Source organism: Myxine glutinosa, chromosome 6 (assembly GCF_964187855.1).
Source record: "Myxine glutinosa chromosome 6, kmMyxGlut1.1, whole genome shotgun sequence".
NCBI classification, from domain to species: domain Eukaryota; kingdom Metazoa; phylum Chordata; class Myxini; order Myxiniformes; family Myxinidae; genus Myxine; species Myxine glutinosa.
The window spans coordinates 119,899,196-119,912,241 of NC_136266.1; the positions used below are offsets into that span (position 1 = coordinate 119,899,196).

A 13,046-nucleotide genomic window follows, 5' to 3' on the forward strand; every position below is an offset into this window, starting at 1 on the left:
GTTTTGTTTTGCGATTATTATTATTTATTTTTTTAACCGCAGGGTTCAACATTATCACATTCGTGGGTGCACTATCCAACTTTCAACTTTTTTTTGGAGCCCTCTGTTAGAATAGAAAAACGATTACTATCCTCGCCAGAGGAGAGGGTATTGCATTTGAGTCAGTTTGTTTGTTTGTCTGTTTATCCGCACAGAATAAATATTATTTTCTCTGCAACCGTTGGTCCGATTCACAGGAAATTTTCACCATAGGTGTAACTCCACCTGTATAATTTTAAAATTATAATTATGACGTCAAAGTACGGGCGCCATTTTAGAAAAACTTTGCACCTCTATATCTCCGAAAGCGCTGCATCAAAGGAATTGAGACATGACTCGTTGTAAAGAACTTTCCATGGGGAATAAAATATGTTAATGATGTCATAGCTGCCTCCATTATGACGTCATTCGACAATTACAAAACTTCATCCGATCTAGATGAAATTTCTTGAGCGTCATCTATGGATAAATTGGTGGAGAAAAGAAAAGTCATCGGTCACGTGGTTTGGCCGCCATATTTGTTTAAACACAAAAGCCTTCAAACTCACAAAAACCATGTCCTGGTGAGGGGCTGCAATCTCTGATTGCTCTTTCTAGTTCGTATTTTATTTTGTGTACTTTGAAACAATGTGTACAGCTAATTAACTGCATTCACTCTGCTGTCTTTATGCCCTTCTGTAGCTTGATAAAAGCAAGTTGAAAGCCGGCACAAGAGTGGCGCTCGACATGACTACTCTTACCATTATGAGGTAAATTCCAACATGCCATATTAATTTGATTAATCATAAATTTGCAGGCTATTCCTTCAGCCTCAGATAACTGTAGGTAATAATGTACCTTGTGACAAACAATATTTTTTTTTGTTGGTTTATTTGTTTTTTTGTACACAGGATCGAGGCTCGTGAAAGAGCTCACATTTATTACACAAAAAAATCAAACAGACACATAAAACATAATAAGGGGAGTGGTAGACAAGATGGGGAGAGAAGGGGAAGCACACAAACACAACATTTGAGAGCAGGGACATTGCGAGATCTGTGGGAGGGATAGGGCTTGGGGGGAGGAGGCGTGGGAAGGGGTGTGGGAGGGTGGGAGAAGTATAAAACACAAGGACACTGCAAGGACTTCCAGGAAAGAAGTTGGTATTTCAAAAAAGTTGCGGTAAGTACAAGTACAAAATATGTGTAAGACGTTATAGTAGGGATGTCGGATAGCCTTTGGCTTTCTTATTTTATTACTGGCTTTCTTACTAGTTCATTAGGATGAGCGAGCTGCTGAAGTGCTATTTTTTTATTTGGGATCCCTTGATAACAACGGTGCAGATAACACAATATATCTGCATCGTTTGCCATCGCCAATAAACATAATACCAGACTTGGTGATGTTGTGGTTGGAGCGTCTGCTGAGTCTGGGAGGTTGGTTGTTCTATTCCGACCCTGGACGAATTGGACCAAAGTCTTTTATTTATAAATGGTACTTGCTCGATTGGCGCTGATAATTTGGAGAATAAGAACGCTGATAAACTCTATGGGTTGGCCTCCCATGGGAGGTGGAGGGAAATTTCTCCTTAAACACACAACACACTCTGGAGAGAAAAGCTCCCTCATCGGATTGCGGCACCAGCACCCAGTTTATTACACGTCCCATGGTCAACAGCTGTGTTTGAAGTCCAGTCATGTGTTGTCTGGTGTCTGTCTGCATGTGTGTGAGATGGCTCTTCCATGAACCTTACAACATGTAGGGGGGGGGGGGGGGGGAGGGCATGATCTCCCTCTGATTTATCAGCCCTCCAAGCCTTCCCAACATCTCCAAGGTGTACTCGTTCTTCCAGTTTGTGAAGCCCCTCCTTGTGAAACTTCTAAAATCCAGGTAGTCTGCACCACCTCAGTTACTTTGTTGCTTGCTTCACTAATATGTTCAACTGCCTTGCAGAGACCTTATTATTCCATTTTTTTTCGTCCAGGTCTTCAACCAGAGAGTGCACCACCATCTTGCGTCAGTCTCCATCCTTACTGTCATGAAATTCTGTCTAACGTCTGAACCCAGGTGTCATGCGTCTTTTGCCCGCTACGCGGCTGTTATAAGAACTCGGTCATTCGGCGCTATGATCATACCTGAGACATTTCCTGTATGCTATGCTGGTGCATAAATAGATGGTACGTACGCCACTTTGTTACGGCTTGCTTGTGCTCATCTGTAAACTCATTACTAGTTCAGATGTATGCTGAATATTGATATGATGTTCGCTGGTTCTTTTTACAGGTATTGTTAGGGATCGATTGATATTAAACTCATGATCTGAGCCAATGTTGTAACTCTGATTCTTACAACAATTAATATCAATCGGCTCTTGTCTTGATCGACAATGATGACTCATAAGCTGATCCTCATCCCGATCTTCGGAGCGGATCCACAAACATCGGACTCAGCTGCCCAGCTTCAGCACTGGCTTCGACTGCTGACGAGTTACCTCGGAGCCCAAGCTGATCTCACGGATGAGACAAAGCTCGCAGTGCTTAACTCTCGCGTGTCCCATTCTGTCTATCAGTATATTTCTCAGTGCGTCACCTACGATACTGCTGAAGCGGAACTACGCCGAATCTACATCAAGACTCGAAGCGCGGTCTACACCCGGTACCTGCTCTCCTCACGACGGCAGGACCCTTCGGAATCCATCGATCACTTCGTTCAGGATCTCCGCCGTTTAGCGAAGGACTGTACAGGTGAACCTAGATCCCATGAACAAGTCTGTGATGATTTAATGAGAGATGCATTTGTTTCCGGGGTACACTCACCGATGATACGTCAAAGATTGCTAGAAACTACCGATCTAACTCTTGAGACTGCCCATAAGTCGGCGCTCGTTTACAACGAGGCGCGGAGACAATTGGAGGCATACGATCGTCACGATCATCCGTACGTCACTGCGGGGCTAACCGGTGAGCGACCGGAGAGGGCTCCGGCAGCGGAGCGAGCGGATGCTGAACCTCCGCTGAAATCGGGGACAACGGACACTCTTGAGGCTTCGGGCCCGAGCGTGACCGCTGCTGCTGCCACGACCCCATCTGCCGGGGGTACCGCAAAGTGCTATTTTTGTGGAAATCGAAATCATTTGAGAACAGCTTGCCCCACGCGCGAAGCGACGTGCCATTCGTGCTCACGGAAAGGTCATTTCTCAAAGGTATGCCGATCGACACGGGGCCGGCGAACTCGCCCGACATTGGCCGTGCTTTTCGCACAGTCCGGGGCACAATCGGCATCTCACGCGACCTTGACTAGGATCCACACTCAGCCTGCGAGGCGCCGTCGCGCGCCCTTGACTGGGATCTCCCCGCACGGGCCTCGCGCCGCACACATGCCCTTGACGGGAACTCTTTCATCACCCACGCGCGTGTCTCAATCGCCACCTCTGGATGTTTTGACAACTACAGGGCCACCCGGGTTAACCAACGCTGTTATTCCAGTCATGATTGAGGGACAGATGGCCAACGCCTTGATCGACACGGGCTCTACTGATAGCTATGTTGACTTGCGGCTCGTCCAGAAGCATGGCTGGCCGATTCCCGGGACGACGCGCAGGATTTTCATGGCTTCCCAAGCTCTTTGGCTGAGTACCAAAGGCGAATGCCGGCTGAAGCTAGTGATCAATGGCCGCATGTTTCCGGATGTGCATTTAATGGTTTTACCAACGTTATGTGCAGAAGTACTACGAAGGCCACAATTTTCTCCGTCAACATGGATGGTTGGAAATGGAATTTGGAGGTTTCAATACTCTCTCTGTGTGTGCTCTGGCCGGGATGGAAATTGAACCCCTGACGCTGTTTCCAAATTTGACTCCTGACTGCACCCCGGTTGCCGTTAAATCGCGACGATACTCGCAGGCTGACACACAATTTATAGCGGAGGAAACTAGCCGACTTCTAAAGGAGGGTATAATCAAACCTAGTCGATCGCCTTGGAGGGCTCAAGTTCTGGTAGTCCAGACAGAAAATCATCGCAAACGCATGGTAATCGACTACTCGCAGACGATTAATCGGTTTACGCAATTGGACGCCAACCCACTCCTGGGATTGGATTCCCTGGTTCGGCAGGTGGCACAGTACTCGATCTACAGCACATTAGATCTCCGCAGCGCGTATCAGATCCCTATTGCGGAGGCCGATCGCATCTACACCGGGTTTGAATCCGGATAGAGGTTGTACCAGTTCACTCGATTACCTTTTGGTGTCACAAACGGGGTGCATGCTTTCAAAGGGCCATAGATGACATAATCGCTAAGGAACACTTAACCGATGTCTTTGTTTACCTCGGCAATCTAACAGTTTGTGGGTACGATCAGGCCCATCATGATGCTAATTTGCAGCGTTTCCTCCAGGTTGCGCGCACGTATCGGCTAACTCTGAACGAGGCTAAATGTCGCTATTCCGCCCGAACGATAGATCTCCTTTTGTACACCGTGACCCAGGGCACTATCACTCCAGACAAGGAGCAGCTGCGACCTTTGCTCGACATGGCGCCACCGCATGATCACGCTTCGTTGAAGCGTGACCTCGGACTATTTGCACATTAGTCGAAGTGGGTTCAAAATTTTTCTGAAAACCTCCGCCCGCTTGTAGATTGCAAAGTGTTCCCCATGGGTCATGCCGCCAAGGCCGCTTTCCATGGCCTGAATTCCAACATAGCTGGTGCCGCTGTGTCGTCTATCGATGACTGTCAACCCTTTGTTTTGAAAAGCGATGCGTCAGACCACGCGATAGCTGCCACGCTCTCTCAAGGGGGGCGACCCGTGGAGAAACGTCATTCGTCTGTCGAGAAGGAAGCGTACGCCATCGTTGAGTCTAATAGGCGTTGGAGACCCTATCTGCTTGGCAAATGTTTTGAGGTCATTACTGATCAGCAAAGCGTCGCTTTCATGTACGACACGCGTCATGCTCAACGCATCAAGAACGTAAAGATCACTCGCTGGCGGATAGAGCTAGCCGATTTTTGCTATACTATTAGGTATCGCCCAGGGCGGGCTAATCTCGCCGCAGACGCATTATCGCGTCCTTCGGTGTGTGTGAGTCTCACCTCCTTTGAGGATTTGCGTGTTCTTCATGAAACGTTGTGCCATCCCGGAGTGACACGTTTTGCTCATTATGTGCACAGTCATAATTTGCCCGACTCTGTTGAGGACATTCGGCAGCTGTGTCGCACTTGTTCCGTTTGTGCTGAATTCAAACCTTGTTTCTACAAACCACCGATGGGTACGCTGATTCAGGCTACTCGGCCATGGGAGAGATTCGCAATAGACTTTAAAGGGCCTCGACCGGCTTCGTGTCTCCCTGCTAGTCTGAGCCTTCCGGCATCGGATAGCTCTCGCTATCTCCTCACGATAGTTGATGAGTTCTCCAGATTCCCTTTTGCTTTCCCATGCAATGATATGTCCGCTGCGACGGTTATCCAGTGTCTGCAGATTTTGTTCTCCATGTTCAGGAATCCGGCTTACGTACACACCGATCGAGGTGCTGTATTTCTGTCCCAGGATGTGAGGACCTTTTTGCTCCAGTGCAATATAGCTTCAAGCTATACTACCCCATACAGGCCACAGGCGAACGGTCAGGTGGAAAGATTTAATGGCATTAATGGAAGGCCATTACTCTGGGCCTTAAGTCTCGCGGACTAGGACTGGACCGATGGACCTGGATGGTGCACGGGGCGTTAAACTCGATCAGGACTTTATTATGCACAGCTACTAATCAAACTCCTCACGATCGTCTGTTTCGTTACTCGCGCCGTTCTGGTGCTGTTCGACCTTTGCCGGGCTGGCTAGCTGAGCCCGGACCGGCTTTCCTCAAACGCGCTGTTCGTCAAAGTAAATATGACCCGCTTGTCGACAAGGTTCACATTCTCCAAGCCAATCCCGAGCAGGCTCGAGTACTGCTGCCATATGGATGCGAGTCTACAGTCTCGGGGTGTCATCTTGCTCCGTGCGGGGATACCGTTCAGCCGGAACTCAGTCAGGGGGACCCGTTGATGGGGCATTCACCGTCAACTCCGCTCCCGCCCGATCCAGTCGGCCCTGAGCCGCGCCGCCATCTCCCGAGATAGGCGGTTATTCAGATGTGGGGGAATTTGGTCTCGCGGTTGAAGCTCCCGACGCTTACCGCACATGCGCCGGAAGAGAAATTTGCCGCCCCGATCGCTACGGCTGGGACTGACATGCATTGCTGCTCTATGTACCCTTTTGCTAACTGACGTTTTCTCTACTGCTATGCCGCTTGCTTTCACCCCTAGGCGTAGTGTAGATTTAATGCCGGGGAGAATGTCATGAAATACTGTCTAACGTCTGAACCCAGGTGTCGTGCGTCTTTTGCCCGCTACGCGGCTGTTATAAGAACTCGGTCATTCAGCGCTATGATCATACCTGAGACATTTACTGTATGCTATGCTGGTGCATAAATAGATGGTACGTACTACCACTTTGTTACGGCTTGCTTGTGCTCATCTGTAAACTCATTACTAGTTCAGATGTATGCTGAATATTGATATGATGTTCGCTGGTTCTCTTTACAGGTATTGTTCGGGATCGATTGATATTAAACTCATGATCTGAGCCAATGTTGTAACTCTGATTCTTACAACGCTCACCTTTACTCCGATTAGGCCCAACCATCTTGCTTGCAGATTGCAATGTTTCCTTTCGTCATTCTCTCCCTCTGCGCTTTTCCTGTTTATTCATTCTCTTCCCCACTGTATACAAGAGTTAAGCTGCTGCCCTACTGATACACAGCAGTTCATACCCTCCACCACCTTGCTTTACCATGAGCCTCGATTGCCGAACCAACCGATTTCATTGACTGTGCTATTACCAAGAACAGATGATTTGCACACCTCTGTTATCTGACTTGCCAGACTTCTGCCATTTGGCACATTTACACTGTCAAATTGGTTGATGTTTTTATTAAATAAATGTTTGGCTTCGTTTGAATCGCATATTCAGGTGCACTTCTGAAGACGTATATCAGCCGTGAGCATTTTGCTGATTTATTTATTTTTCTTTATTTATTTTTATTTTTTATTTATTTTTCAAAATGATTTTTGTTACTTCAGATGAAATGAAGCACACTATTCGAAAAAATTGTACATGCGGTATTAGTCATTTTGATATGGTTTTACTATAATATTCTTCTTTTTTCCCATCATTTCCGTGTACTTGTCATACATGGTCAGTGGAGGGAATTATGGGATAAATTCAATTGAGACAAAAGATAATAGAGCATGGCGTGAAATGGCCTACTCAGCCGCGAGGATTGCATTGCACAATGCGATCGCTCATCCTCCATTTTAGTAAGCGAGCATGAATTTGGAAATGTTTTTGAAGTAGATAGTGAGGATGGATGAAAATGCATTGAATGGTCAAACATCCGCCAGTTTTATGTTTTTTTGTTTCTCAACTGCCCACCAGGAAGGGCCACAAACTCACGAAGGCAAACTTTGAGCAGACAGTTTTTAAAAGATGAAGATGAATAAAGCGGCACAAGTTTTGAGTCGCTCTGTTGCAGCAGGCAACAGCCTGGCGTTGGCTTAGCGGCTAGGGTGCCAGCTTAGGATCCTGGGTTCGAATCCCAGTCGATCACTGAATTAACGCCAGGGGGGTTGACAGCCTGTCATCCTTCCGAGGTCGGCTAATTGAGTACCAGTTCACTGGTAATTCCCTGTTTGTCGTAAAAGGCGACAAAAAGGGTTGGTGGCAGGAAGGGCATCCGGCCGTAAAACATTGCTTCAAAAAGGGGACCAAAAAACAACAACAACCACGGTGCCTGAAAAAGGCCAACCCCCGCTTGCGGGGAAAAATGGCCTCTAAAGGTGGTTTTTTTTGTTGTTGTTGTTGCAGCAGGCCTCTATACCCACGCAGCCTTGGGAAAGCTTCCAGCAGAAGTTGTTCACACGGCAGAGACAGTTTCTAGAAACAGTTTATAGTTTGTTTGACACATTTAACATCAGGGCTTTTTGGAGACACCAGAAAGATGTTCCTTGTCACATAATTCTAAACATTTCTCTGTCTTCGACATGTGCCATCGCATTCTCACAAACTTGGAATGAATTGGACCTAAGAATGTCCTTTTCTTCAAGGAATGGCGTCTTGCCATGTCGTTCCAGCTGTAGCAACACCTTGAAATAATTACTGGTATCGAGGAGATTTTATGGATAAACCATCATCAAAGCAATTTTGATGCAACTCAGAATGGTGATTGTGGCAAATCTAATCAAGCCAGCTCGTGGAGAGTGGAGCCAGCTAATCAAGCCAGCTCACCAGATTCTGACAGATTCGTGCTCGCAATGCAGTCTCTAACAAGCAAGAATGGAACAAATCCATCATCACGTCACGCCTATCCAACACATGAGGAGGAATGTTGTGTTTACCGATGTTCAGCTCAACCTTCCTCAGCAGAACATGCCCGCATACGTCCCTGGGTATCTGTGTCGTATAATTGCTCACCGTGCCAGAATTACAGGGAGTCCTTAGATGATCCTGCATTTCTCTTCATCCGCAACAAGGCACATCAAAGCCAGACATTGGATATCTAACAGTTCCATCAGAGAAGTTCCTTGCCTTCTGTTCATGCTGTGAGGTGGTGTTTCGTACTGAATTTGATGGCGCCAAGATGACAACAGACAACACCTTCCTTCTGCTGAATCAAGCCGTGCATAATCTGGATGTTCACAAGGAGTTACAGGTGTGCTATAATGGAGTTAAGTCAATAATAATAGTTTGTGAGTGAATGTTTGAGTACAGCATGCACTGAAGTTCAAAAACGGGCAACTTTGTGATGTCACTGTGAAGAGGATGTGCAGGGAAGTTCAGAAAGTGACACAAATTGAGTTCTGAAATAAAGGGAGATGAGTTCTGAAATAATCATTATCATTTTCTTTACGAGTACACCCTCTCACTATGGGAGCGGCAGGAAGGGTCATTCCTCTTTGGGGTATATAGAGTACAGTCGATCTATGGTGGGGTCTCAAGAACATTGTGTGTTTGTTCATTTACTAAGTTTCTTGTGGAGAGATCGCCATTTGGTTGAAGCATTCGAGCAAGCACTCCATTCAAAACCGTGAAGGAACGGTTGGATTGTCAAGCGCTTGCTAGCTTCTTGGCAAATGAGCACAACCCGGGCTTCCTCCCTTTCAGTTTTGTGCTAAACAACAGGAGCGAGTTTCAAAAGTTCGCCATGAAAAACGCCATGTTAGCGGCAGGAAGGGTCATGTTATTAACCCAACGCTTGTGGGGTATATAGAGTACCTTAGATCTTTGCTCAGTTCTGTAAGTAAAACTTACCTTTCGGATGTCGGGATTCCTCCAAATCTGTACCGTCCTCCAAACAGTGACGACTCCATTTACATTTCGCTGTCTGACAACGTGGACCAACTTCTATCCACTCATCCCAACTCTCTCTTCCTCATATGTGGCGACTTCAACTGTCATCATGCCAGCTGGCTGGGAGTGGGTTCCTCTCACACCGACCATGGCACCTCAGCAAAGGACTTCTGCGACTCACTGGGACTGACACAATCTGTAAATTTCCCGACCCGCATCTCAGTCAACGGAGCATCTTCTCTTCTAGACTTAGTTATGACGATCTTCCCTGCAAATGTCTGCTGCTCTTCTTCTGCTCCAACCGGTTCTTCTGATTATTTCCTTGTTAAAGTGGACATCTCTCTGGCCATTCTCATAGAGCCTGCTCAGTGCCGACGAGTCTGGCATTTCACTAAGGCTGACTGGCACGGTCTTCAAGCAGCCATCAATCATCTGGACTGGTCTCCTATCTCCACAGCCTCTGACATCAATTCTTCCTGGGAATTCTTCCAAAGTAAAACTGCTCTCTCTCATGCACAGATTTCTCTCATGCAGAGATTTATCCCATCTCGTCTTCAGTTGTCATATGCTTCCTCCTGTCCATGGTACAGGTACACTGAAGCTTGTGGTGAGGCAGTTGCCCAAAAACAACTTGCCTTCCATTCCTGGAAGGCAAATCCAATGGAAGGCAATCTCGTTTCCTTTCACAAAGCCCGGAACAAATGTGTGTCTACCCTCAGGAGAGCCAGGAAATAATATCTCTCCACTCTCAAGACTGAACTCTCAAACCTGTCTCCCTCCTCCAAATCCTGGTGGCATCTGGTCAAATCTGTTTCTGTTGTTTGTTCCCCCTCCATCCCCTCCCTTACCTCAAACAGCTACACAGCTGACACCGCACGTGAAAAAGCCGAATGGCTTAACTCTGTGCTTGACTCAAAATCTTGTGGCACGAACCCATCTCTCTCTGTACCCACCTTTCCCAGTCTAACCCAGCTGCTCCTGGACTATGCGTCCTCTCCTGACAAGGTGGATAAGTTTTTGTCAACCTTGACTCTAATTCTGCAACTGGACCAGACGGCATCAGCCCATGGGTCCTAAAATCCTGCTCTGCCGCTCTGTCGCACCCTCTCTCTGTTCTCTTCACCTTCTCTTTTGCTCAAGGTCATCTGCCATCTGCTTGGAAATCAGCCAACATTACCGCTTTACACAAAAAATGTGCAAAAACATATCCTTGCAACTACACACCAATCAGCCTGCTCGCAATAATCAGCAAGGTCATGGAATCGATCATCGCTTCTGGCATCAAATCCTTCCTCTTCTCCAATGGCTTCATCTCAGATCATCAATTTGGTTTCAGACCAGGTCACTACTCTGGACATGCTGCTTCTGTTGTCTCAACAATGGATGGAGGTCCTTAATGCCAAACAGGAAATCAGAGCTCTCTCCCTTGACGTATCAAGTGCCTTCGATACGGTCTGGCACCCCGCTCTGCTCACCAAACTCTCCTATGGTATCAATGGAAATCTCCACGCATGGCTTGCGGACTTCCTCTCTGGTCGTAGTCGACTGGACAACCCTCCCATCTACCTTCTCAACAATCCTCTTCAAGAAGTTCTGTCACTCAAGCTTTTGGGTCTCACTATCTGCCATGATCTTTCCTGGGAAAACCACATTTCCAAGCTGGCCTCCAAAGCCAGTTGCCGACTGGGCATCCTCTGTTGTGCGAAGTCCTTCCTTGGCACACCTGAGCTCCTCACTACATGCAAGGCTTTCATCCGCAGCTCAATGGAATACTGTTCTCCCCTCTGTGCCGGTGCTCCTGCCTCACACCTAGCTCGGCTTCACGCTGGTGAAACCAAAGCTTTCAGAATCACTGGAATCTCCCGCGATGAAGCCAACTCCGAGGGCCTTTCACTCACTCACCGCAGACAGGTTGGTGGTCTTTCTGTATTCTACCGACTCCTCTCCGGCCTTGCTCCCCCTGCTCTGTCTGTGCTCTGTCCTCCAAATATTCCTGCAGGTTGCACAAGATCTGCCTGCAGTCCTCTTATGCTGAAACTGCCAAAATAAAGACTCTCTCGTCACCTTCACTCTTTCATTCCTCTTTTCTCCCGCCTCTGGAACAAACACCCTCACTCTCTTCAATCCCACTCCTCCCTCCAGGTCTTTAAAACAACTGTTCACCACCATCTCTTATCTTCCCCCATCCAAAACCTTGATCTTTTCTACCCCCGTTAATTCACCTCAGATCCACTTTTTTGAAATACTGACTTTTTTCCTGGAAGTTATCTTTGTTTTATACCATGTGTTTGGTATAACAAAGTTATCTTTGTCCATGTGTTTTATACCTCTTCCCCCCCCCTTTGCCATGCCTCCTCCCCCCAAGCCCTCTCCATCCCCCAGATCTCCCGATGTCCCTGCTCTCAAATGTTGTACTTGTGTGCTTCCCCTCTCTCTCCCCATCTTGTCTCCCGCTCCCTTTATCATATGTTTTATGTGTTGGTTTGTCTTTTTTACACGAGCTCTTACGCAAGCCTCGATCTTGTCTGCAAAAAAATTTTTTTTTTTAATCTTCATTTAGTGTTATAAACAGCGTTGGTGACTATTTAAAATGGTAATCATACGTGTTTGTGGTTTATAATACTTTTACTTCTGGTAGAGGTCATTGCTCCCACGAAAACGCCATAAGCTATTTATCTACGTTGACTCGACGTTTGTTCAAGGATGAAAAACCCCTTGAGGAGGTGGGATATTATTAGTCCCCTACCGGTGTACACCGGAGGGGACTATAGGCTTGCATGCCGTCCGTCAGTCCGTCACGCAAACAACAGTTTTCCGGACTTTTTTTCTAAACGCTTAAAGCTAATGATTTCAAACTTGGCACATGGTTTCCTCATGTTAAGTTACAGATCAAGTTCGAACTTCACGACGTTTCGATCATTTTTAACAAAGTTATGGCACTTTGAACTTTGGTAATTCTAATGATCCTTAACTCGGTGCCATTTTAAGTTTTAATATCCTTTAAAAAAGATTTTCTCTGCAATAATTGGACCGATTGAGATCAAATTTTCACCGCAGGAGGGGCTTGGTCTGTAGAATATTTTAATGGTAATTATGACGTCACAGGTCACGTGGTTCGGCCGCCATATTGTTTTTCGTGAAAACACGAAAACCCCTTTTTCTCTGCAACGGCTGAACAGATCGAAGCCAAACTTTGCAGGCAGAATCGCATACCCATGACGAACAAAACATTCAGCGAGCATGACATCATGCATCACATGGTTTCAGAGTTATGACGTTTTTAAGCATGAACCTTTAAAACCGAGCTCCTCCGTCATTTTTGGTCCAATAGAGGGGAAACTTCACAGATCTGTTCAGCATGTCAATCTACTAAAATGTCCTTTTGGAATTTGCGAGAGGGCACGTGGTTTGGCAGATATCGTTAATTAAACGAAAATATTTTTTAAAATGGATATCTCTTGTTTATTCCAGAGTTCTCCTCAAGCCGCACCACGTGCCCTCAGCCTCGTCTCGCGAACGTCAACAGCGCGCGCTTTCCGGAGGGGCGGAGCTAAGCCGAGCAACATATATATATTATGTATTATGTATATATTATATTGTTGTGGATATGAGAATGGTTTGTTTTTTTTGTTGTTGTTGTGTAAATTGT

General features: G+C 46.6%; 1 protein-coding gene across 1 annotated transcript in view; it reads left to right on the forward strand.

Moving 5' to 3' along the window:
• Positions 1-13,046, forward strand: part of PSMC6 (proteasome 26S subunit, ATPase 6) — a 42,161-nt gene that overhangs the window by 17,683 nt on the left and 11,432 nt on the right. The window contains exon 5 of the mRNA XM_078780435.1: positions 721-788. Within this exon, the coding sequence (XP_078636561.1) occupies positions 721-788 (68 nt within the window). The remainder of the gene's footprint in view (positions 1-720; positions 789-13,046) is intronic.